Here is a 25,475-nt window from a genome sequence, read left to right on the forward strand (position 1 = left end):
CTGCCGATGCAGGGAACACGGGTTCATGCCCCGGTCCGGGAAGATCCCACATGCCACGGAGCGGCTGGGCCCGTGAGCCATGACCACTGAGCCTGCGCGTCTGGAGCCTGTGCTCCGCAACGGGAGAGGCCACAACAGTGAGAGGCCTGCGTACCACACACACACACACACACACACACACACACACACACACACAAAGTAACAACCCAACAACCCCTTTGAAGCAAACTTCCGAGCAGAATGTTCTGGGATAGAGGGGGACCTCTGAAAGAGAGGAGGACTAGAAAGCCGCCCGAGCCCCTGGGAGCCTCCCTGGCCCAGGGCCCCCCACTCCACACCTGTCTGCGGTGGGCCGTCCCGTCACGTGGGGTTTGAGCGGCACCCCCGGGCTCCAGCCACTGATGCCGGCGCCCCCCTCCCAACACGCCAGACATTGGCCAACGTCTCCCAAAGGCAAGGGCACCGACTGAGAACTGCCACCTCGCGCTCACAGGGGTATCAGCGTGCTTACTGACCCTCCTCTACGCAGAGAGCAGGGGGGCAAACTGAGGCTGGGCCGGGCCCACAGGGGCCAGGCGGACACCTGTCCTGTCGACCCTGACCACGCCCGCATCACAGAGCCCCCGGAGTCACCTGGCCAGTCACGTCCACGTCCCACAGGTGCCTCACACCCAACCGTCTGCATCTAAACCCATCTCGTCTACTCCTCCACCCCCCCTCCTGCATCCCCTAGCCCAGGGAAGGGTGCTCTGTGCACAGGCTCGCGTGCCCAGCAAGCCAGGCTCCTCTCCAACTTGGGCGGCCGCTAGCCTTCCTGCTGGGGTTCGTCCCCCCAACTGAGTGGCAGACAAGTGTGAACGTGGCTCTGCTCTGCCGGGACCTTTCAGGGTCTACCCCCTGCCCCTCAGCACGTGGGTTAATTCAACACCCCAGGCTGGGAATGCGGCTGCCCGTGCCCTTCCGCCCCTGCCCCCCTTCCTGGCAATGCATGCGGGGAAGGGGGTGGCTACCTCCTGCAGGGGCCGCTGCCCCCCACTTGATCTCATTCTAACTCCCACGCCTACACCTGCCCTGATCAAACAAGTATTTGTTTTAACTGGTGGATAATAAACCCCACATACATATACACACCTACAGCAGAACTTGAAGATTTTCAACCAAAGTCCAGCCAAATTATAAACCGCCTTCTTGCAGGAACATCACAATCTCACTAGCAGCATTTATAAAAACCTCTCTGCTATACTAAACTACTAAACCAAAGTGACTTTTTCTGGGTGATTTTTTTTAACATTCCTGAGATGAAAAAGGGAGTCCACCTGGGGCAGTGGCCACCCCGGGGACACACGGAGCGCTGGGCACCCCCATGGCAGATCGGGCCGATGGTGGCCGTACCCGACCAGGAGCCAGTCCTCCATCCTCTCTGGGACTGAGCCGGGGAAAGAGGATTGGGGCTCCCTCCACCTCCCTTCATGCTTGGGTAAGATCACACGAGACGCAGAAGACTCCCGAGGCCCCCCAAGCCAGGCAGGAGCCGCCGGCCCGAGCTCCAGGTTTCAGGCGCCACTCGGATTCAGTGACCCTCCCAGGCTGGCAGTGCCCACTCCGCGTCACAGAGGGTCTCGGGCTTACAAGCCCTGCCGCTGTGGGATCCCCAGGTTTGAGAGAACAGTGGGACACACCAAGCGTCCTAAGTGCCACAGTTACCGAACCAGGCTCGTCCTGCCAGACACGCAGCAAGCTACAGGGGACACGCCAAGGTCAGCAGCAGAGAGAGGTTTACTTCCAAGGTAGCCACGCGAGGAGGCAGGAGGACAAGCCTCGGGCGCGCCTCCCCAGAGGCCGGGGGCGGGGGTATCTTTGGGACAAAGCAGCAGGGCACCCGGGGCAGGGGGAGCGTGGGGGAAGGTGATGGGGGAAAAGGTGTCATCGTGTGCAGGTGTACCTAGGCCACTGGCCTCTGCACGATCAGAAATGGGGGCGCTGAGCACCATCTTAGGGTGCAGTTTTCGGCCCCGTGATGTTAAAAGGTCAGCAAGCAGACACAGACGCAGACCCAGTTGGAGGGTCGGTGGTCCTATCTAGTCTCAACCAGATCAGCTGGAACCAGACATAGCTGATTCCAAGTTTCAGAAAACAGCTCGGGCAAACATCTTGCTATTTACACTCTGTACTGCTTGGAGGACGTGCAAGTCTGAAAACGACCTTAATCAGTGGAGGCAGGTGCAATGGATCTGACGCAGAACGCACGGCTCCAGCAGCTGACATCCCCACTGCCTGCCTGCCTGCCAACACAGACTCCCTCCCTCTCTGACTGCAGGCCCCGTGGGGCTTCTCTCCCGGCTCTGCGTGTGTGTATCTGTGTGTATCTCTGTGTGTGTATCTGTGTGCATATCTGTGTGTTTGTGTATCTGTGTGCGTGTGTATCTGTGTGCATGTATCCGTGTGTGTATCTATGTATCTGTGTGCGTATCTGTGTGTATCTGTATCCAGGCGTGTGTAGCTGTGTGCGTGTATCTGTGTGTGTATCCATGTGTGTGTTATCTGTGTATCTGTGTGCATGCGTATGTGTGTAGCTGTGTGTGTGTATCTGTGTGCGTGTGTGTATCCATGTGTGCGTGTATCTGTGTGTGTATCCATGTGTGTGTTATCTGTGTATCTGTGTGCATGTGTATGTGTGTAGCTGTATCTGTGTGCGTGTGTGTATCCATGTGTGTGTGTATCTGTGTGTGTGTGTGTGTGTGTGTAGCTGGGGAAGGCAGGGGCCGAGCACACCCTGTACCACAGCTCGGTCCTGGCAGAGCAGGCCCTCTAGGTTCTACAGGACACACTGTGGCTTCAGCTTGTCCCACCCATCCAGCTCCGACCGGCATCTCCTAACTCTTCCCCAGGCCCCCTCACCTGGACTCACTGCACACCCTTGTGTGCCAGCTGTGATGGAGGGCTTCACAGAACCACCAAGAAAACCAACCCACCGCAAGATGGCTTGGACGTAACTTCCACAAAAACATTCTCCTGTCTTCTCAAACTGGTTACTCCCCTAGAATTTGTTGCCACACCTCTGAGCACGTAAGTCACCAAAGAGTTTTAATCACAGGCAGCACGGTCCCCACAGGGCGTGTATTTTACAAGCGCATCCCGGGGACACACTGACCCAGTGCCACGAGGCAGCAACTCACGCTGGTACTTGGAAAGGATGCTTACGATCTGAGGGGCAAGTTGACGAGGCTCTGAGAACTTGCGTCCCGTCACAGTCTGAAGGGTCTTGAACATTTAAAAGAGAAAATCTCATCATGCGAGCAAACAAAACGTGCTCTGTGCCACCTTCCAGGTGCCCAGCAGGCAGCGCCAGGCATGCTCCCCACACACCTTCACCAGGTCCTCTCCAGTGGGCAGCAGGCTCTGTGCTGGGTGCACACCACAGGGACACTGAAAACATCCATCCCGGGTGTTCTCTGTCCTCGTTCTAATGTGGTTTCAGTTACTTCTGGTCTTGAAGATTCAATTTGGAATCCAACAGAAACAAATTGTTTTCTTACCCTCTACAGACATTACAAATTTTGAGAAACAAAACACAATGCTGGTCACAAAACAAAGAACTAAAGAGATACTATGTATTAATGACAAGAAGACTATCTTTCCATGGAGCACCATGAATTACCTCCATGATAAAAGTATTTAAAAAGAAAAGGAAGTCCAGAAAGAACCATTTGTGTCCAAAGAGTTAAAATGCGGTAATGTGGTCATGGATCATCACCACCCGGAAGACAGCGAGTGTGTCTGTAGTGAAGAGGACGCAGGGAAAACACAGCCGCAGGATAAAAACACACATTGTTCATAGAAGTGCTTTCTTCCCTCTATCCTCCCCTAATTGGGATATTAAGTTGCATTTGGTACAATATTAAAGTTTAGGATACGTGTAATTAAAGTATAGTTTAGGAGAGTTTTTTAAGTTTAAAATTGAAATTTTAAGTAGCATCAACTTTTGCAATGCTATAGAAACTGAGCAGATTCGAAATAAAGACAAATATAGAAGGGGCAAACTTTTGATAAAATTAGGAAAAAAACATAAAATTTGAATACTTATTTGATATTTTTATTTTATACTATTAAACATCTTATAAACCTAATCTCCAGCTATGACGCTCATTTTGGTCATCTGATTCATTGATAATAATAAATTCTACAACTTATCTGACATATTCCAAAGAAGTAAAGCATTTATAAGGCTTTACTGGAATGTATGATCACAAATAACTTGCTTGGGATGTAAAGTAAGTATGTTCTAACCACACACTCACTCGGGGACCACCTCTGTCCCTCAGCCAAGCCGCTAGTTCCCAGCCTTGCTCCCTTTTCTGGGAACGGTCTGTCTATATACCAGGTACCCCCTGCCCACACACACGCCAGATACACACACACCCAGATGCACACACGCCAGATACACACACACCCCCAGATACACACACACGCGCCAGATACACACACACCCAGATGCACACACACACCACATACACACACGCCAGAGATACACACACACATGCCACATACACGCCACATACACACACACCCCCAGATACACCCCCCCCAGATACACACACACACACACACCCAGATACACACACACCAGATACACACACACACCCAGATACACACACACACAGATATACACACACACATACCACATACACACATGCCAGATACACACACACATACACACACACACACACACATGGCCACCTGACTGGCCCGGGGCTTTCTGCTTCCCAGCCGAAACCCCATACCCTCGGGGAGGCCTCCAGGTCCCCCTCACCAGTGTGTCCGCCTGGCCTGCAGTCACTTTTCTGCCTCCTACTAGGTGGCATCTCCCTGAGGGTGGTCTTACTTGTTCCATTCAGAGCTGTGTGTGTCCCCACCGGTCACCTCACACAGGGCCTGGCCAACCCGAGTCCAGCCCTGGTCTCCACGTGTCACGCTTTGTCACACGAGTGCGCCGGGCATAATCATAGTAATAGTAATAGTAATAATTGCCACTTGTGAGGCCAACTCTGTGCTAAATGTATAAGCTCGTGTAATCCTCACAAACAACCCAGAAGGTAAATATTATGATCCTTGCTGGACAGATGGACTCACAGAAGATTTTCCAGATCTTCATTCTACTGAAGCCTGGAGGTCAAAGAACTCGTCCAAGCCACCGGCAGGGCCAGGACTCACTTTTTTTTTTTTTTTTTTTTTTTTTTGCGGTACATGGGCCTCTCACTGTTGTGGCCTCTCCCATTGCGGAGCACAGGCTCCGGACGCGCAGGCTCAGCGGCCATGGCTCACGGGCCCAGCTGCTCCGCGGCATGTGGGATCTTCCTGGACCGGGGCACGAACCCATGTCCCCTGCATCGGCAGGCGGACTCTCAACCACTGCGCCACCAGGGAAGGCCCCCAGGACTCACTTTTGGCAAATCTATCAAAAAATATTTCCTGTCAGGCAGAGGTTAAAGAGAGCCTACCAAACCTGAACACCAAGGGGGGACCGAGGCAGGGGCGCATCCTCTGCACCCACAACCAAGGGCCCCCCTCAACCCCAGTGTGCACGACAGGCAACCAAGTGCAGATGCTGACAGCCACAGACCCACTCAGAAATTAGCGAAGAAAAAGACCTTTCTTTCCAAAAAACAAACAATAATCAAGCAGCCATGCAGAGCAAACGGTTGGAATATCTTTAATTTTGAAGGACTTAAGCTTTCACTTACAAGAATATCCTTATCAATAATATATCAGGATAGGTCATTTTATTAGATTTTGCACATTTTATAAAACCATACTCTAAATAATTTTGATTTCTTCTTAGAATGCGGCTCAAGTGAGTTAGAACTGCTGACTGGATGACTAAGATCAACCCCCTCTTCTTTCACTTTCAGATCCTTTGGCCAGACTTGAACGTGCCTCTCTCTGTGTTTCAGTTCAGTTTCAGCATTAATTTTTCTTTCTAATAATAAAGCAATCTATTTTAAGGGCCATTACCACCGGTTCAAATATTATAATTGTCACAAACTCAAAAAAAAAAAAAAGTTCTCATGCAGTAGAATCCTTTCCAAAAATGGACTGAAATTTGGTAACCAAACCTGGGCTGGAAGTTTCAAGGCTTTTGCTGACAAGAGATGTGATTCTTCTGTGCTCCCCTCCCCAAGGAGTGCGGCTGTGCCTCGTGTGACAGGCAGTTACCCTCCCACAAGGGTGGTGACCGAAGGGCAACCGTGTTCCAGAGGAACCACAGGCAATGCCCACGGGACAGGGTGCCCACGCTGCAGGCCCGCAGCTCTCCCGGGACAGCTGAGGACTCCAGCCGCTGTCACCACCGTTCTCGGTTCTGTTCTACCCTTTTCAGTGCTCACTGTGACCCACGAACGCTGAGTGTGCTTCACGGCTGTGACTCGGGGGGAGAAAAGTCCCTGCTGTCTGTCAATCTGCTTATCTTACAAGTTCCTGGACGGCCGAGCACACAGTGGCTTCCGTTCCCCCAGGAGACCGACTGCCCGTGTGTCAGCGCACACATACCCTGTGCGGGTGGTGAGGTGGCCAGGGTCTCGCAGACACTGAGGAGGCCAAGGGCGACCAGAGCAAAGACAAGTTCACAGTCAAGGGCACTACTCCGTTCCCAGGACACGCCATCCGTGTGAGAGGGATCACACGGGACAGGACAGGGCAGGTCCCCACGGAGCACCTGATGCATCGTGTCACAGCCTGAGACGCACATCCACGGGAACTAGACGGCGATGAGGCCAGAGAGAAAAGCCGGGATGCTGGCAGCCATGCAGCCCCACCTCATGGCACCAGCACCAGGCCCCCGAGAAAGAGCCCGAGGGTCTGAGGTCACACCACCCAACCCCCTGAGTAATTACGCAGGTGAAACGTGCCTCCGGCAGCTCAGCCGCCCCAACACGTGGGGCAGGAGCAGAACGCTCCCGGGTGAGAGCTCGCTGTGGAAAGGAAGACCAGGGAGTCCTGCTGCCCACGGCTCACCACCTCGCACAGTCCAGAAACACTGCGCAGAAAACAAATTCACCGGACCGCGGTCACCGCGCTCACACTGCCCCACCATCCCCGCTGCCCCGTCCACGCCAGCGTGCCGCTCTCATCCGCTACACGACACCATCGCGGGCGGTGGGCAAAGCTGAGCTGCGACCTTCCAGACCCGACCCGCAGATCCACGTCCGGGCTGAAGGCGGACGCTGCCCTTCCCCGGAGGCGCCCTCGGTGGCGCCCGCGGCACACCTTCTCCAAGGCCCTGCAGGGCGGGCCCCTCCCTCCACTCATCAACACCTGCTCCGGTTTGACAAGGAGAGTCAGGAGAGACCCCACATGCCCAACAGTCACGTCACGATCACTCAGTGACCACACGGCCACACTGTCCCGGCACCTGGGGGAGCGGCGTCCCAGGCCCAGCAGACGACAGGTTTTGGACGTGATCAGGGAGGAGGGGAGGGGTCACGGATGGAGGTCCCCTTGGGAGGCAGCGGGGGGCCCACAGGCCCGGCTGGTTTCAGAGACAACCGCGCGCCAGCTACCGCTCCCCGCGGACATAACCCCATGGCCCGCTGGGGCAGGTCGCCGATGCCCCTGCTGGACAGACGAGCAAGCAAAGGCACCGAGGGGTGGGGGACCTGCTGGTCGCTGACGGAGCCAGGACAGATCCCAGCAGTTGGGGCTTGTGACTGGCTGGGTGAGCCGCGGAGGATGGTCCAGGCTGCTGCTCCGCCCCTGCGCCCGCTACCTCCTCACTCAGCAGCCTTCCCTGGGCACCTCCACGTGAGGCCTTAGATTAAAGGATCTTTGGGGCTGGATTATGTGACATCACCGCCACCCGCGATACCAATTCAGAACAGGAAAAGGCCACAAGGAGAGAGACAGACTTAAGTGGCTTCACAAGAAGGGAAGAATTTGGATTTCTAACGAGAGCGAGGCATTTTGAGGACTAAACCTATAGACCGGTTTTCGATCTCTCTTCAAGCATTACACATTTTCTCCTACAGCACAAATGTCACAAAGTACTTCTCCACTCCGAGACGTGTGCCCGAGACCTTGCCACCAAGACAACAAACCACGGTCTCGAGAACCTGCCACCTGCCACGGCCCGTGATGGCAGGTCCACACCTGCCCCAAATCCCACGGGGGCAACGGAGGGGAGCACGGAGACTGACAGGTGGACGCTGGGTAAGCACCCTCCCCCTCTGCATGTCCACACACCCCACTAGACATTTCTAGAACAGTTTTCCAATTTCAGTCAAAACAGGCAAATCTTGAAGGTAGCTACTTCTCAGGTACCCTACCGAACCCAGGCAATCCCCAATGGCTTTTCTCATATAGAAATAAATTTGTCTTCTAACTCCACAGAAATGGGAAATTCGTCCGGCAGCTTGATGTTTCAAGATCGTGTTCTTGAAGCTCCACAAGGCGGTGGGCGGGTGGCACCCAAGCGCCCCGACCACCTGGAGGCCACAGTCCTGATCACAGCACACAGGCGACATCACTCAGGGATACGCCAGAAGCTTGGATATTTTGGTGTGAAATCTCCTGATTTAAAATGTTGACTACAATTTGAAAAGGAAAAGAAAACCTCACTGGACAAGTCAAAAAATATCTGTGGGCCAAATTTAGCCCAAGGGCGACCCATCAGCAGCCCCCGGTGAGGACAATCTGTAGTTACTCTGACCCTACGGATTACAAATAAAATTGTATCACCCATAATGGCTATCACTTCACCCAGTCTAGCCTGACACACACAAAAAATTTAAGTAAAATTAGATGCCCATCACTTTGGAAACAAAGTTGGAAACAAACCAACACAGCTCCTCTGCGATTTCTTACCAGCTCTGTAAGGTTATGCAGCTGCCACTCCAGGGTTATTTGTCTAGAAGAAGAATGGCAAGTCCTACAGACTTATCAAGAGCAGGTCACGTTTCTATTAGAACAGTAATTGTTTCCACTGAATGATCTATGTTAATAATTAAATTTCCATTTGTAACTATTTCTTATTGGGTTTTTGTTTGTTGGTTTTGTTTTGTTTTGGGCCACACCACACAGCATGCAGGATGTTAGTTCCCCGACCAGAGATCTAACCCATGCCCCTTGCAGTGGAATCACAGAGTCTTAACCATTGGACCGCCAGAGAAGTCCCTTACTGGTTTATTTCAATAACACAATAATTTCAAACAAAACTGTAAGTATATCCTAGTTACTTTAGCCCCGAAGTTCCTGATGTTCAGATAAGGTGCTGGTCAATTATAATTTACTTGATCAAGTACAATGTGACCTTTGACCCTTGTCTGCACACCCGCAGTGGCCAGCACGTCACCAGGACACCAGCCTGGAAGGGAACCTGGTGTGCGTGTCCCATGTGCTGCAGGGGCCCTGACCATCTGTCCACCACGGCAGCTCTGGCAGCTACCCGGGGATGCTCACAGGAGCAACCTTCCTCCCCAGCAGCCTCCTCCCTTTTCATCTCTTCTGACCCGAAGTCGAGCCTGGCTCACAAGCCCACCTTTCCTCACTCCGGCCAAACAGCAGTCCCCACTGTTGACCAGAAGGACCGACAGTGGATCCAGCAAGGCTGGAACTGGGCCCTGGCGCTTCCCAGCTGTGTGACCTTGGGCAAATGCCTAGCATCTCTGTGCTGAGTTACCTTCTCTGTAAAATGGGGACACGTGAGAATGAAAGGATTCTCACCTAAAGTGCTGAGAAGAGGGCCTGGTGCCAGGCCGCACCCACATGTGTTAGCTGTTCTTAGCGCTCTCCATGGCAGGGGGCAGGTAACATCTCTTACTATGACTCGGGTGCATGAGGCTAAATGTCCTCAGAGGTAATCCTGTCTGAGACACTCTATCCCCTTAGGCTCAAGAAACTCCAGAAGGTGGCAAGAGCCAGCTGGCATCCTCACCAGCCAGGGACTGTACAGGCCCTAGGAGAGAAGCATGGGATCTACAGAAAAGGGCATGTGAGGGCATTTAGATAAGGGACCGGGGATGAGAGGGAGAGGAAGGGCAGCAGGCACTTTTCTTAGGAAAAGCGGTCTGACCAGTGGAGCTGTTTACAGTCAGGTTTACAGGGAGAAGCAGCGGGCTGGGGGAGCCGGCAGGGCAGGCCGGGGCCCACCTGGAACCCCACGGGCTCTCTGAGTCTGTGGGCTGAATCAGTGTCCAGCTCAGTTGAGTCTATTTTTAAACCTTTCTAGATCATTCCAGGCACAACATCTTTGGCATCCTTAGGCCCTAAAATATTTCAAGATGTACTTTTCTCGTAGAAGATATTCAATTATCAGGTATATCATGGTTCATGCTAAACCTTAACACACGTGAGTCACCAAGGCTCATGAGTAACCATTAAAAAGCCCAGGCACTGCGCCCGAAGCTGCCCCGCCAGGCTCCACTCACGCGCTCCGCACTGCTGCGGGCCCACCTAGCTTCAGACAAGGAGGCGGTGCTGGGAAGAAAAACCCGCCCTCTGGCAGGTAACGGTCGGATGTGGGGAGGCCTCCGAGAAACGACTAAGTTGATATACGTGTTTTATCAACTTATCCAGAGCCATAAATGCTATGGAAAAGGCAGCAGAGCAGGTCCAGGGGCTGGGGGGCTTCAGGGGGGTGGGATGCCTCACGGACAAAGGCTGATGGCAGCCTAGGAGCTGGGCAAAGGCCCTGGGGCACGAGAATCCCTGCGGAGCTTCAGGACAGGCAGAGGCCAGTGGGGCTGGAGCAGAGGGAGTGCAGAGGGAGCTAAGTACCACGGAGCCGGAGGCGGTGCCGGAGGCCAGGAGGGCTCAGTCCAGGAAGCCCCAGGCAGGGAGGAGCTGCTCCAGAGGCTCACCGCCTTGGACTCTCATCTAAGATGCCTCACGGCTCCTGGGCGCCCCTGCTGAGCTGTCAGGTGAGGCACGGACAGTACAGAGTCAGTAGCGCGTGTTTCCGTGGACCCAGACCTCTGAGGCAGCACCGCTTCTGGCAAGTGAGCCTAAAGCCCCGGCCCTCGGACCCCCTTCCACGGAACATTCTCTATCAGGCCTCCCAGGGCCCTTGGGTACCAGGGCAGACCCGCTGCAGGCCTGGTACCATCCACCCGGGCCCCCAAGATGCCATGCAGACCTGGGCCAAGGGGTCCCCGGGAAGGAGGGAGCGGGCGTGCTCTGGATGGAGGCCTGGGAATCAGCGGCTTCGCAGATCGGGTGCGGTCTGATGTCCACTGGTTCCCTGAGAAAGGCTGCACAAGGCGCGTGTGGCCAGAGTGGAAGCCGAGACGCGGGGGCTGCTGGGGCCACAGGCCGGAGGGCAGGGCGGGCGGCCCCTCTCCACCCAGGAGCCACTGCTCACACACAGGCACACGTGCACACGCTCCTGCAGTCTCTCACACGCACCTGTGCAGACGCTCACACACGTGCACCTGCCCTTTGAATGGGGCGTGGAGACAGGATGCAGACATCACAGTGCCGACAGTTCGCTGTCGTCCCCACATGAAGAAACGTCATCAACACCGTCCGGAAAGATAAGGCATCAGCGTGTCCTCCTGACTCACAACCCGGAAACCAGAGCAGCTCCAGCCCATCCTGAAACAGTCCTGCCTAAGAGGGACTCGCTACCACCTTTGTCACACTTTGGCCTTTGACCCCGGCCACTGCGGGGAGAGCCCAGCAGTCCTGAAGCACCAGTGGTCTAGCGACCCGGCCAAGCGTCCGGTTCCAGGTGGCCCCCGGCCCTGCCGCCCTCGGGGTTCTGCTCCATTAGCACCCGTGAGAGGACTGGGCCTGGCCTTTCAGGAAACGTCTCTGCCACACCTGCTTGGGACAGGGTTCTCCTCGGGTCCCCAGGCCGTAGGTTCAGGGGACAGGTTGCACTGACCCTGGACCTGTGGACCGTATACCGTGGAGTCAACTCTGGCACAACTGCATTTCCACACACAGGAAACAGCCCGTCCCCGACTCCCACTCGCACAGCCACAGGCTCCTCCGACCGTGTGCTACCCTGTGCAAGCATCCCCAGCCTAGTGACCAGGGGCCCGTGTGGTGCCCCCGCCCCCGGCCGCTGGGGGCTGCAACCAGACTGCTTCCTGCTCCAAGAACCCTGCTCTCTGCCCACCTGCCTGCTAGGAAAGGCAGTGGGCGCTGCAGAAACGAACCCCGGCATCCACGTCCTTGCAGGGGGCGTACCCCAGGATCTCAGCGTCCGAGCTCTGGAGCAGCCCCCCATCTGCCCCAGACTGCCATCTCTGAAATGGGGACAACACCAGGATGGCTCCAAGGGCTATGGTGAGGATTACTTGAGGCGGTAAGCACAGTACTACAGGCATGAGAAAGTCAGCCTAGACAGACACAGTTCCGACCAGGATGAAGCAGGCGCATGACCGCCTATCCCTCCTCTGATGGTGACCAAGAGGTCTGGACAAGATGGGAGGGAGAGAGTTAACTGAAGGTGCCAAAAGCAAAGAGCAGTAGGCCAGTGGCCAGAGCAGCACCCACGCAGAAGGAGCAGTGCCCGGCAGTCTTCCAGAGCCTTCCTTTCCTCTCCATCCCCAGCTCTGAGCCAAGGGCAGCCTGAGATCTAGAACAGCTCGCTGGATGCGGACAGCGAACACCCACCCCTCTGTCCAGAGGAGCCAGAACGTGGCCGGCAGGGCTGGGAAGGGCGCCCTGGCTCTGCCTGTGAACTGACACACGCCGGGCTCCCGCCTGGCCTCCGCGTGCTGAACCATGGGAGGCACAGAGGAGCCTCGGGAGCCGAACTGCCAAGTGTGCCAGCTCCCCGGCCCCAGACTCACCCCTGAGTGACAAACACCAGGGCGGCCCCCCACAGCGTGAAAAAGGCCTTGAGAGCTGGACTGATGTGGAAACCCCTCCCACAACGTGAGACCGACTTGCCGTCTGTGTACAACCAGGCTGAGCACCTGCCTAAGAAAAGAAAATTCTCCAAAGGACTTTGACGGGACCCAGAGCCTTACAAAGAAATATGAAAAATGTCCAAGGTACAAAATTAATCAGCACACCAAGAACCAGAAAACGCTGACATGCCCAAGGGAAAGACAGTCCACAGACGCCCGGCCTGAGATGACCCAGATGTCAGAGGTATCAGACAAAAACTTTAACGTGGTCGGTATAACCGTGCTCGGTGAGGTACAGCTGAACATTCTTAACATGAATGGAAAGATGACAGAAGTTCCCAGGAGAGAAAAATAAACTATTAGAAGGAAGCAAATGGGAGCTTTAAAACTGAAAGTACAGCATCTGAAATAAAACATCCACTAGCTGTGCTCAGTAGCGGAGTGGGGGTGACAGAGGAAAGCCAGTGAAGCTGAACAGGTCAGTAGGAATGATCTGTTCTGTATAACAGAGAGAAAAAATATTTTTAAAAATGCACAGGGACCTTCCGCTGCCGAGATGATGGACGAGGTGTGCTTTTCCCTGTTCCTCCGCTAAGCCATGTATCACACAAACGCCAGGGAGACTCTGAAAGGTGGGGAGAAGGAGGAAGCTGGCCGGGGACCTCGGGACCAGGGAAGGACAGGGGTGAGTTCCCTGGGTTTCCTTTTGTTTCATGCACCTCAGATTTGAAGAACAGCAACCTGGAAATGCCAGTGGGTACAAACCAAAAACCCCAACAAAGTACCAAAGTACCAGGGGAAGGACAGCCCAGACAGGAAACTTCTAGACAAACAACAAACACACAGGAAACCTGGCCTCACGCCCAAACGCCAGCAAAGTCCACCTGGGAGCCTAGACTTCCACCCTCAGGGGTGTAGGGAGGCACCCGACACTCCCCACCAGCGTGGCGTGGCGTGAGGGAAGGCAGGCAGGGAGCCAGAACTTTCATCCCAGCCAGCTGGTAACGAGCCTCACTCCTCACAGGGGTCGGTAGAGACAAAGGGGGAGTGGACTTCCACCTTCACTCAGCAGTAGTGGGGTGGTGTCAGGGGAGACCTAGGGGAAAGACAGGATTTTCACCACCACCCACCTCCACCTACCCAGGTGTCAGGAGACCCTTGGAGAGCAGTTGTGAGGCACCCCTACCCCTTCCAGCCAAGGGGGTCTCTGTGCAGGCCTAGTGGGGGGCCAGAAGTCCTAGCCCACCCAGCAGCAATGAGGCGCCCCTCCCCCCGACTGTCAACAGGCCCGAGGGGAACCTGGACTTCTTCCCCCACCTGGCGGGAACTAGTCCCCCTCTTCCCTGATGGAGCAGTGTCAGAGAGAGCAAGCTAAAAGAAGAAATTTAAATAAGATCCAAAATTTCATAACAGTACAAAAATGTCCAGGTTTCAATCTAAAATCAACCACCATGCCAAGAACTAGGAAGATCTCAAAATGAGAGAAAAAAAGACAATCGCTGGATGCCAACACCGAGATGACAAAGATGTTAGGATTGTCTGACAAGGACCTTAAAGCAGCCACTACGAAAAGGCTTCACGAACAATTACACACCTGAAACAAATGCAGACCTATAAAGACTCAGCAAAGAAAAAACGTCTTAGCAAAGAAGTAGAAGATATAGGGACTTCCCTGGCGGTCCAGTGGTAAGGAATCCGCCTTCTAATGCAGGGAATGCAGGTTCGACCCCTGGTCGGGAAACTAAGATCCCACATGCTGCAGGGCAACTAAGCCCATGCGCCACAACTACTGAGCCCTCGCGCCTCAACTAGAAGGCCCGTGTGCCGCAAATTACAGAGCCCACGTGCCCTGGAGCCTGTGCACCACAACTAGAGAGAAGCTCACATGCCTCAACAAAGATCGTGCACGCCTCAACAAAGATCGCGCACGCTGCAACTAAGACCCGATGCAGCCAAAAATAAATAAAATAAATAAATAATAAATAAATCTTTTAAAAAGAAAAAAGAAGTAGAAGATATAAATAAGACCCAAATGGACATTTTAGAACTGAAAAATACAGTAACCAAAACAGAAAACAACAGGTGGACTCAACAGCAGAACGGAGGGGCAGACGAGAAAGAATCAGTGAACTGGAAGATGGGACAACAGAAATGACTCAAATTGAACAGCAGAGGAAAACAGAATTAAAAGCAAAAACAAAACAAAACAAAAAAAATGAACAGAGCCTCAGAGACCTGTGGGATTATAATGGAGGATCCAACATGTGTGTCACTACAGTCCCAGAAGCAGAGAAGGAGAGGGGCTGAAAACGTGTTCAAAAAATAATGGCTGAAAACTTCCCAAATTTGACAAAAGGCATAACCTCAAATATGACTAATCCAAAGAAATCCAGTCCAAGACACATTACAGTCTGGATTCTGAAAATCAAGTACAAGGAAAAGAATGTTCACATCAGTGAGAAAGAAACAACACCTAACCTACAGGTGAGAAAAATTTGAATGACAGTGGATTTCTCCTCAGAAACCATGGAAGCCAGAAGGAAGTGGCACAATATTTTTCCAGTGCTGAAAAGAAAAGAATGGTCAACCTGGAATCTTACACCCAGCAAAAATATCCTTCAGGGATAAAGGAGAAATTAAGACATTTTCAGATGAAGAAAAACTAAGAGAACTTGTTGCCAGCAGACCTATCATAAAAGAAAGGATGCAGGAAGTAGAAATGAAGTGATAAGAGTCTGGGGTGGTGGTGGGGGGGGCGGGGGGGAGGAAGAAAGAACAGAGTAAGCAAAGATACGGGTAAACACAATAGGATTTCCTTCGCTTCCTGACTTTTCTAAATTATGTTTGTGGGTGGGAGAGAAAATTATAACACTAATGTGGTTCTAAATGCATGTAGAAGAAATAATTAAGACAATTTCATTGTAAAACGGGAGAGTAAAGTGACGCAGAGAGGTAGGGTTTCTGCACTTCACTCAAATTGGTGAAATGGCAGCACCACAAGATTGGGATGAGATACGTATATATAGACCAATACCTTGGGGAACCACTCCACCTCCGTACAAAGAGGTGCACTCAAAAACAATATGGATATTTTACCACAACAAACAGCTAATAAAAAAAGATGAAGATATATAGACAAATCAAAATGGAATGCTAAAAAAATAGTTTTAAGTAATTCACAGGAAGGCAGGGAAAAACAGAGAAACAAAAACCAGAAAACAAAAAATAAAATGGTAGACTTAAGCCCTAATATATTTACATTAAAAAGACATAGATTGGCTTAGTTAATTAAAAAACATGAGTCAACGCTATGCAGTCTAAAGAAACTCACTTCAAATCTAATGATGTAAGCAGGTTGAAAGTAAAAGGATGGAAAAGACGTGTGCAGCAGGAGTGGCCGTGTCAATCAATAAAGTAGACTCCAGAACAAACACAATGATCAGACACAGAGAAGGGCATTACACAACGAAAAAAGGGTCAATCCAAAATGAAGACATAGCAATCCTGAATATGAATGCACCAAACAACAGAGCAGGAAAACGCATAATGATAAATAATGGTTTAGAGCAGGGTCGGCAAACTGCAGGCCAAATTCAGCTTGCTGCCCACTTTTGTAAATAAAGTTTTGTTGGCACACGGCCATGTGCATTCACTCTCATGCTGCCTACAGCAGCTTTTGTGCTAAAACAGCAGAGCTGAGAAGTTGTGACCCACAGAGCCTAAAATAATTGCTATCTGGCTTTTGAAGAAAATGTTTGCTGACCTATTTTAGAGTAACAAGTAAAAGTTAACCTTTGAATTATCTCAGATTACAGTATTTATGACCACGTTCGCCTACTGTTAAGTCATGTAACCTGAACATAACTGAGGCAGCTGCCTAGAGAGACAGATGGCAGGCAGGACTGCTGTTTTCCTGACATCTGCTTTCGAAACCACAAAAGCCTGTACGTCTCTTCCGACAGTGAATCACATGCAAATCCAGAATGAGATTCTATTTTTTTTTCTGAAACAGGTAGACAGGATTGCCATTTACTTCCTATTCAAATATACTGAGATTCCTCCTATCACACTGTGCAGGTCGTTAGCTTTCCATCATCTGACACTATCTACAGTACTTCTGACTTCCTCATGGGGCATAACTACGACACATCAGGGGATACTGAAACACAGGACTACGGGATCTGTGGTGTTTACGCTTTAGGGGATTCTGTAGAATTTGTGGGCTTTACACAAACCATTCAGCTTCCCAGCCACTTCCAATGGTTTCGAACCCACATCCTCCAGAGAAAAGTCAAGGTGCTGGGAGAGCAAACAGCAAAGCAACCACTCCCCCCACGTTCTCCTGCAGCGGTGACCCCAGGACATGCTGCATCCCACACAGCCGGAGCCCAGTCCCGAGGTGGCCTCCACTCACCATGTGGCCAGGGGCAGGCCACACCTCACCTCCCATATGTGGCCATCCACACAGGGTTGTTCAGCACCTGCCGTGCACAGGCACACGAGGAGCCCCGGGAGAATGGGGACGAGGGACACGAGGAGGGGGTCATCAGTATCTTAACAAACACACAGAAAATATATTTTCTAAAGCCTAAACACAGTTCCTTAAGTACTTGTCTTTTTCCTTAGGACAGATGATCAAACATGGCAAAGTCACCAAACTATACACTTAAAATGTGTGAATTTTATTGTATGCAAATTATGCCTCAATAAAGTTGACGTTAAAAAAATCATGTTTTGGGCTTCCCTGGTGGCGCAGTGGTTGAGAGTCCGCCTGCCGATGCAGGGGACGCGGGTTCGTGCTCCGGTCTGGGAAGATCCCACATGCCGCGGAGCGGCTGGGCCTGTGAGCCATGGCCGCTGAGCCTGCGCGTCCAGAGCCTGCGCTCCGCAACGGGAGAGGCCACAACAGTGAGAGGCCCGCGTACAGCAAAAAAAAAAAAAAATCACTGTTGAAGGTTAAGACTAAGGGTGATTCTTTTTCTGTGTGCTTTTCTGTTTTTCTAGATTTTATTAAATCAACATGAGTTACTTTTATAAGCATAAAAAAACTTTTTGTTTTAAGTATCTGTGGCTTGCCTACCTTTTGCTGGGCACTGCGTAGGGGTGTTGGGGACACTCTATAAATAGAGCAGTGACCTACCCAAGGAGCACCCCATCAGCCCTGGGGCATCCCAGATTCGGGGGGAGCTGCCAGAGGAAGGGGAGGGTTTCCTTCAAAGGTGGAGCCTGGGCACTGACCCACCCCGCCCCAGGGTGCCAACATACTCCTCCCAGCCCCAACTCTAAAGGAACACATCCAGAGTCTCTTTTCCTGAACCCCGGGGGGTACAGCCCAGATACAGTTTCAGTCTGTTTCGAGCTGAACTAGCCCGACCCACTGTGAGAAGACTGGGTCCGGGTTTCCTGTTTTCAGTCTGCCCCACTTCCGGCCAGGCTGGCGCCCCGGAGCCTCACAGCTTCCTTAAGAGCAGCTGTTCCTGGGTCCAGACAACGCTGCCCCCTGAAATCCTGGTGCCTCCTTTGCTCTCAACCGCTGAGCCCCCTCACAGATGAAGGATTATGGGCCCGGATTAAAAGCCAGCTCCCTTCTGGACATTACAGTCAACTGCAATCAGTTCACAACTTCCATTTTTCCTGTCTGAAAACAGGAGCGATGCTATGGAGAAACTGAGCGGGTCAGATGAAGCGGCTGCACCCAGTGCACGGGCTGCCCCGGGGCAGGTCCCGCCTCTGTCCTTCTTCGAAGGTGATCTCAATTCACTCCCTACCCCATCAGTCTGTTTTTGCACAACTCTCCCCTCCCTTCCCTCCCCGGCCAAGCCACAGTCCATCCCGGCAAGCAGACACACCTGGGACTGTGGCAGGCTGGGTACTGCCACTCTGTAACTGAATCAAATGTCCCGTGGACTGATTCCCGTCTCCCTAGTGCCAGTGCTGCTCTCAAGCATGGAATCATCTGACTCAGACCCCACTGCCCTGGGGATGCAGCTATGAGGAAAGCCCCGAGCTGCAGCAGCTGCGTCCCTGCACTGCTGACCCACTGCTTTCCCAGGGTGGTGGGTTGCACAGGGGGTGCCAGGGCTCCCACAACCCCAGCCTCTCCGGGGAGGCGACCAATCTCTTGCATACCAGTCCCTGTATGAAAGGGTCTTCACGGTTTGTAAGAGTGAAGTAACCACCGTTCCCGGGAAGAGGGCAGGCAGCTGTGCCAGTGAGGGGCTGCCCCAAAGCACGCCACACAAAACCGAGGATCTGGGGACCGGAAACCATAATGGTAGCCGGCTGAGGATGCCAACGCTGAAAGCAGGCAAGGAGTGACTTCCCCACCAAGACGTCCCGACGGGTGGGGTCTGTCCAGTGTCCACATGGCCACTGTGGCCTGAGGGAGGCCACACCACCCGGTGCACAGCAGCTGGAGTTGGACCCACCACGCCTCAAACCCGGGTTCAACCACTAGTTGGGCCGGTTTCTAAAACTCTCTATATCCGTAAAATACAGGAGAAGCTGCCCCGCAGGAATGCATCATGTTTGAATGGAATACAGGACAGAAGCACAGTGGCTGTGCCCACGTGCCCCACGAAATGGCAGTGCCCCATCCTTAAGCCGAGAGGTTTACAGGAAAGCTCAAAAGCCCTCGGGGACAGGCCAGGCAAGACCTAGTCGTGTGGTGCCAGGAGGCCGGAGGATGACGTCTGAGGAGTGACATGTCTTCCCAAGGGGACAACAGAAAGCTGGTAGAAGGGTAGAGCCTCAGACCCCCAGCCACAGATAAGCTCTCTGCAGACCATGCTTCTGGTGATGCCGAGGCTAGAAACCAAGAGTCCGAGATCACCCTTGACCTTGGCCCCAATTAACCAGCCAGCTCTGCCTCACCACTCCCCCACCAGCAGAGCCACACAACCTCAGTGTCAGAAAGCACCCCCAGACCCATCGCGGCACCCCCGACTGCCCCCAAGCCATCTGAAAGCCATCCCAAACTCAGAACATCCACCAGAGAACCCTGACCTACACACCACTCCCCGATAATTAACCACGAAATCCCTGCTCCTGCAGTTTCAGTAACTACAAACCTGGAAATCACGTTCCCCTGGCGCTGCTCATTCAATCCGGGCAGACCCAGCCCTGCTCACCACCACTCCCACCAGGACTAGGCCAGCAACCTCCCACCTGCAGTCCCTCCTCTGTCTGCTCTCCTCCAAGCTGCCACAGGGATCCTTTTTCCAGGTTAAGATGGATAAAGCCCTCCAGGGGTCCCCATCTCAGCCCATGCCACCCAAACAGCCCCGTTTCCCCTCCCCCATCTCCCTCCGTTCCTGCAGCACCCCGTGGACCTCCGGCCTTGGCACTTGTAGTCTTCCTGCAAGGACCATCTCTTCCCAATGTGCACAGGTCCCTCCAGGGCTCTGGTCCAATGCCCCCCTGCAAGTGAGGACTTCTGGGACCCCCTGCACCACAGCGACCTGCCCCTACCCTGCAGAGCTCTTCTGAGACATACACGCCCCTATGTGTTGCCCTCTTGTCTCTCCCAATAATGGAAAATGCTCCATTGCGGCAGGGACTTTGTCACGTGCGCTGAGCAGAGGCGAGGATTACCGCCGCGCCCTTCCCGGACAGGCCCTCAATAAAAAATTGCGAAAGACAAATGAATGAGATGGAAACACACCCACACTCGCCAGCCCTGGGCTTCCTCTCCTGCCATGGACGCCTCCCCCCTGCTCACTGTCCAAAGGCGCCTCCTGTAATCCTCTTCCTCCCGCCAGGAGTCAAATGACACCTCCTTGATAAGCCTCTGCCCACCCCTCTGCCGCCGACGTCTCGGCCCCGGGAGCCGCTGGCCCCTTCTCCTTGGGGAGAGAGAGTGCCCTTTTCAATTAAATTACACTTCTCCAAATCGGAGGGCCTCCGCAGGTCCTGCGTCCAGCCTGTTGCACCGGAATTAACACCCACACCAACCCCACCAGGGAGCACATCCCAGACAGAAGATCATGAGCCTGTCTTTCACTTTACAACAGGAATTCCTGACCCCGCTCTGGATCCCCGCTAACGAAAAGCATCTGTACTCGGGTTCAACTGAAACCGAGTGCGGGGCGCCGGCACTCCCTCGGGATCCATCCGTAATCAGTCTCACAATCGACCCGGATGGTGTCTTTCAGATACTTGCGGGCCGGTCACGGAGATGCGGTCCCGTCCAGGCGACCCCTCCCGGGCCGCAGACCTCCCCTGCCGTCACCACCCCGCGCCTCGCCCTCCGGGGTCGCATCCTCGCCGGGACCGCAGGCGCCCGGGCTCCGGCCCTCCCCGCCGGCACCTCCCTCCACCCACGCCCCCGCCCCGGCGCTCGCTCTTTGTCACCCCGGTCCCGGAGTGTACACACCCTCGGAGCCCGGTACTCCTCCCTGCCAGCTGCTGCCGGGACCCCGGGCCCCATCTCCGGGCCTCCGGTCCCGGGGCCCCCGCCTGCCGGCCTCCCCGCCCCCTCCTCCCCGGCCCCTCCCTGCCCCGCCATCCCGGCCGAGCCCGCGGGCCGGCGGCGACACTCACCCGAGCCGGGGGCGCCGGCTCCGGGCCCCGGGCTCCGCCACCAGCGCAGCAGCGCCCGCGCGGGGTCCAGGCTCACTGCGCAGCGCTGCTGCTTCACCCATAGCACCGAGCGCAGCGGCTCCGCGGCCCCCATCGCGCCCAGCGCCCAGGGCGCCGCCGGGTCGGCCAGGCTGAGGGAGCCGGGCAGGCGCGCAGACGCCGAGGGGCGCTGGACCGTTAGCGGCCCCTGGAGCCCGGCCGGGTCGCGGCTGCGGCGGCGGCTGCGGCGGCGTCGGCGGCGGCGGCGGCGCGGGGCGGGCGGGGCGGCGCGGGGCGGGCGGGTGGGCGGTGCTGCGTCACCCCGTACGCAGAGCGGCCGCGGGGGACCAGGCGGGGGACGGGGAGGGGGAGGAGCGGGGGAGGGGGAGGAGCGGGGGAGGGGGAGGAGCGGGGGAGGGAGAGGGGGTCGGGCTGGGGAGGAGGGCCGGACTGGGGGGACTGAGAGGGGGCTGGACGGAGGAGGGGAGGAGTCTGCCGGGGGATGTGGGGCGGGGCGAGAGGACAAGGAAAGGCCGCGAGGGGCACCGGGCGTTGGGACGGGGAGGGGACGAGGAGGGGGACGGACGAGGGGGGTGCCGAGCCGAGGAACCAAGGCGGGGTCTGGGCGGGGGGACCTGAGAAGGGGGCCGGGCGTGGTGGGGGGGAGAGGAGGGAGCAGGGAACAGAGGAGGGCGGGGGAGGGGCCGGGCGATCAAGGAGGGGGCTGGGCTGGGGTCTGGCCGCGCGGACCGGGTGAGCTCGCCCGGGCGAGTCCGCAGGGCTTAGCTCTGGCCCGAGGAGGTGGCTTCCCCTTGCCGCCGATCCTGGTGTTCGGGCCGCTGTGGCCGGGGGCGTGGAGCTCAGTAGCGCCTCCCTGGTGGATCGTCGGGGGCCTCCAGGGGCGCCGAAATGCTGCCTGGGTGGTCGTGCAGGTGTGACGGAAGGCCACGGGCCTTTGGTGGGCTCCGCGCCCCACGCCTGTCCTCCTGCGGCCGCCCTGGGCAGCTTGACTTTGGGCGTCGGGCGGCATCTTGGATACCCCGTCTCCTCCTCTTGAAGGCCTGGTATGCACCCTCTGGAGGTGTGGACTGTGCTGGGGCCAGCATGGAACTGGGCACCCTCTCCTCTGCTTATAGGCCACCCTCATGACCACCCAGGGAGGCAGGTGCTTCAGCACCCCTACACTCCTAAGGGGGCAGTTTTAGGCACTGGGGATTGAGCAGTAAGGGATGGAGCCAGGCTTTGAACCAGGCAGTCTGGGTCAAAGGGCCCTGCCGGGCCTGCACACCTAGGTTGAGGACAGATTCCCCCTGAGGAGGCACGTCCTGGTCACAGGTAGCAGAGGTGTGGCTCAGAGGTCTGCCAGGGTCCAGCCACCCTTTACTGCCCACTGGAGTATGTGTCTGGGCTGGGGGCTGCAGAGAGCAGCTAGGGGTCCCAGAGCCCCAGGTTCTCATGGCCAGGCAGCCTGCTAGGGGAAGATGCTGGAGTATAAGCGGCCACCAGAGGGGAGGGGCCTGCAGGCTGGCAGGCAGGGAAGGCTGGCTGGAGGAAGCAGTCTTCCTCTTAGGGGCCTGAGAGGAAGCTGGAGGGGTGCAGGCAGCTGAGCCCTCCTCTCCCCTCCTGAGCAGGCCCAAGGAGAGGGGGGCTGCTGTTTTGAGCAGTTTGCTGAGAGGCATCGCCCTGGTGCCCCCGGATTCTCTTCCTCACCACAGTGCTCAGCTCAACCGTCCCCTCTCCACAGGGGGCCTTCCCTGACCCCCTGCTAAGTGCAGCACCCAGCCCAGCGAGGCTCCAGCCCTGCTCTCAGAGCGTGTCCGCCCCCTCAGCAGATGGCAGAAGGGCAGGCCTGTGGCCTCGCTGCCTGTGCCTGGCACTGGGGAGCCACAGGTGCAGGTCTGATCCTGCCAGCTCCCTGTGATTCACTCCTGCTGGGAGCCCAGCGCCTGTTCAGGCTGGGTACAGGGAATCAGGAACCAGGATAGGGCAGAAGGTGGGGTGTGAGCTCCAGCCCCTCCCTTGGGCAAGGCGGGCCTCATCTCCCTGCCCCGTAGGGCTGATGGCAACAAGGCTGCTGCTCTGAGGCTCTGAAAATGTGGATGTGAAATGTCTATGGAAACCTTGCACCAGCACCAGGCGGGGGGCTGCTAACACCCTGCTGCACGTGAGGAGAGATGCCAGGAAAGGGCCGGTGGGCAGGGACTCAGAAATGCCAGCCTCCCTGTGTGGCCTCTCCCTGTGGCCTCCCTGGGCTGGGCCCCTTCTGCCCTCCTCGGTTACTCACACAGGATCCTTGAGTGCCACGTGTCAGCTCATACAATCCTGTAGCCAGGGGGGCGCCCAGAGAGGACTCAGGCCCCCTCCCCATCCCCGCCCTCAGGGAGCTCTGTGGGGGAGGCAGCAGGCATCAACTACGAAACACTGGTGGGGCCCCGAGGGACCCCACCCTCCTCACTTGACAGACTCCAAGTCCAGAGGCCAGGCCAGGGAGCTCTCAGTGGCTGTTATAGGCTGCGTTGTGACCCCCTAAAATTCACATGCTGAAGTCCTGACCCCCAGGACCTCAGAACGTGAGTGGAGTTGGAGACAGAGTCTTTACAGGGGTGATTGAGGTATAATGTGGCCTTGGGGGTAGGCCCCAATCCAGTGTGACTGGTGGCTTTATAAGAGAGGGGATTTGGACACTCAGAGGGACCATGGGGGATCGGGCACAGAGGGTCAAACGCATGAAGGGGCATCAAGAGGGCAGCCATCTGCAAACCACAGAGCGAGGCCTCAGAGGAAAGCAACCTGCTGGCACCTTGATCTTGGACTTGCAGCCTCTCTGAACTAGAACTGAGGAAATGAATTTCTCTTGCTTTAGCCACCCAGTCTACAGCATTTTGCAGCCCTAGCCAACCACTGCCGTGGCCTTCCACCCCAGGGGGCTGTAGTCTGGGGTTTGGCTGGGGAGGGCCCTGGCCAAGGCGGGACCACATGCTTAAACCAGACGGAGAAGTTATTGAAATAAAGGCCAAGTTTTCAGAAGATGTGCTTCCTGTACTTGAGCTGGATGGGAGAGGGTTGGGCAGGGGGTCAGGCCCTACGTGAGGGCTGTGGGCCCGTGACTCTGAGCACAGAGCTGGGGGCACGGAAGGAAAGAGGCGGATTTGCCTCAGAGCAGCTGCTAGGCCCCTGCTGCGCGCCAGGTCCTGGTGGGCCCGTCAGGAGCTGGTGGCAAAGGCAAATCAGCAGAACAGCCACCAAGAACCTTCAGAGGCTGGGGCGACTTGGCCATCTGCGTTCAGAATGTGCTCCGGGCTCCCTTGCTGGCCTTCCAGCCACCTCACCTCTCACCTTTCCCATGCTGGGCCCTGGCCAGATGTCCTTCCCACGTGTCTGCCTGGGAAACCCCACCAGCCTTCGCCTTTAACGCGGCTGAATCCCTGGGCAGCTGGCTTCATGGGGCTTCCTCGGGGCTGCCCGTCCATGGCCTCATCTCCACCTGTGGCACCGCAGAACCTGTTGATGTTCTGGTGTGTGCACATTGCTGGCCGTTCCTCCACGGGGCCTAGATGTGCCCCGGCAGCCAGCTGGGCCCGAGAGCACAGGCTCAGCTCAGCAGCCTGGAGCCCCGCTGGGTCAGGCCCTGCCCTGCCACCTGTCCCATCCCGTGTCCAGTCTTCAGGCTTGGGCTGCTCCCTGGTGGCCTGACTGCCCTACAGCCTGAACTGGCCAGCTTGTCTAGGCTGGACATCTTGCCCAGCATTGGCCAGCGCCCCCTGGGTCATGCTGTGCCTGTCCAGGTTACCTCACACGCAGGCTGCCTGGACCCTGAGGTCCTGTCTAGGCCCACAGCATTGCCACCCAACCCCCACAAGCATCCCGCCCACTGGGTCATCCCTGCCGGAGGCCCACTGGCTTCTCCTGCCCACAGAGCCCTGGCTGCTAATGGGGACCTGGCACTGTCAGCACCTTCTGGCACCATCCCTTCCATGGCCTCTGACCTACTTTCTCTCTCTCCTGGGAGCCCCTGGCCGTGTTGACTGTGACAGCTCTGCTTATCTTCCCAGGCTTCCTCCCCAT

The 25,475-nt window shown here is 55.7% G+C and overlaps 1 protein-coding gene across 5 annotated transcripts in view; it reads right to left on the reverse strand.

The window, feature by feature from the left end:
• Positions 1–21,652, reverse strand: part of CERK (ceramide kinase) — a 52,778-nt gene extending 31,126 nt beyond the window's left edge. For 4 of the 5 annotated variants that reach the window (XR_014295250.1, XR_014295251.1, XR_014295252.1 and 1 more), the window contains exon 1: positions 21,393–21,652. Coding sequence is in view for 2 of the 5 variants with exons in the window: in XM_082634867.1 (XP_082490993.1) it covers positions 21,393–21,525 (133 nt within the window). In the remaining 3 variants the exon portion in view is untranslated. The remainder of the gene's footprint in view (positions 1–21,392) is intronic. The other variant, XM_082634868.1, reaches the window with a different exon arrangement.
• Positions 21,653–25,475: the final 3,823 nt, after the last annotated feature.

Source organism: Mesoplodon mirus, assembly GCF_964341445.2.
Source record: "Mesoplodon mirus genome assembly, chromosome: 11".
NCBI lineage: Eukaryota > Metazoa > Chordata > Mammalia > Artiodactyla > Ziphiidae > Mesoplodon > Mesoplodon mirus.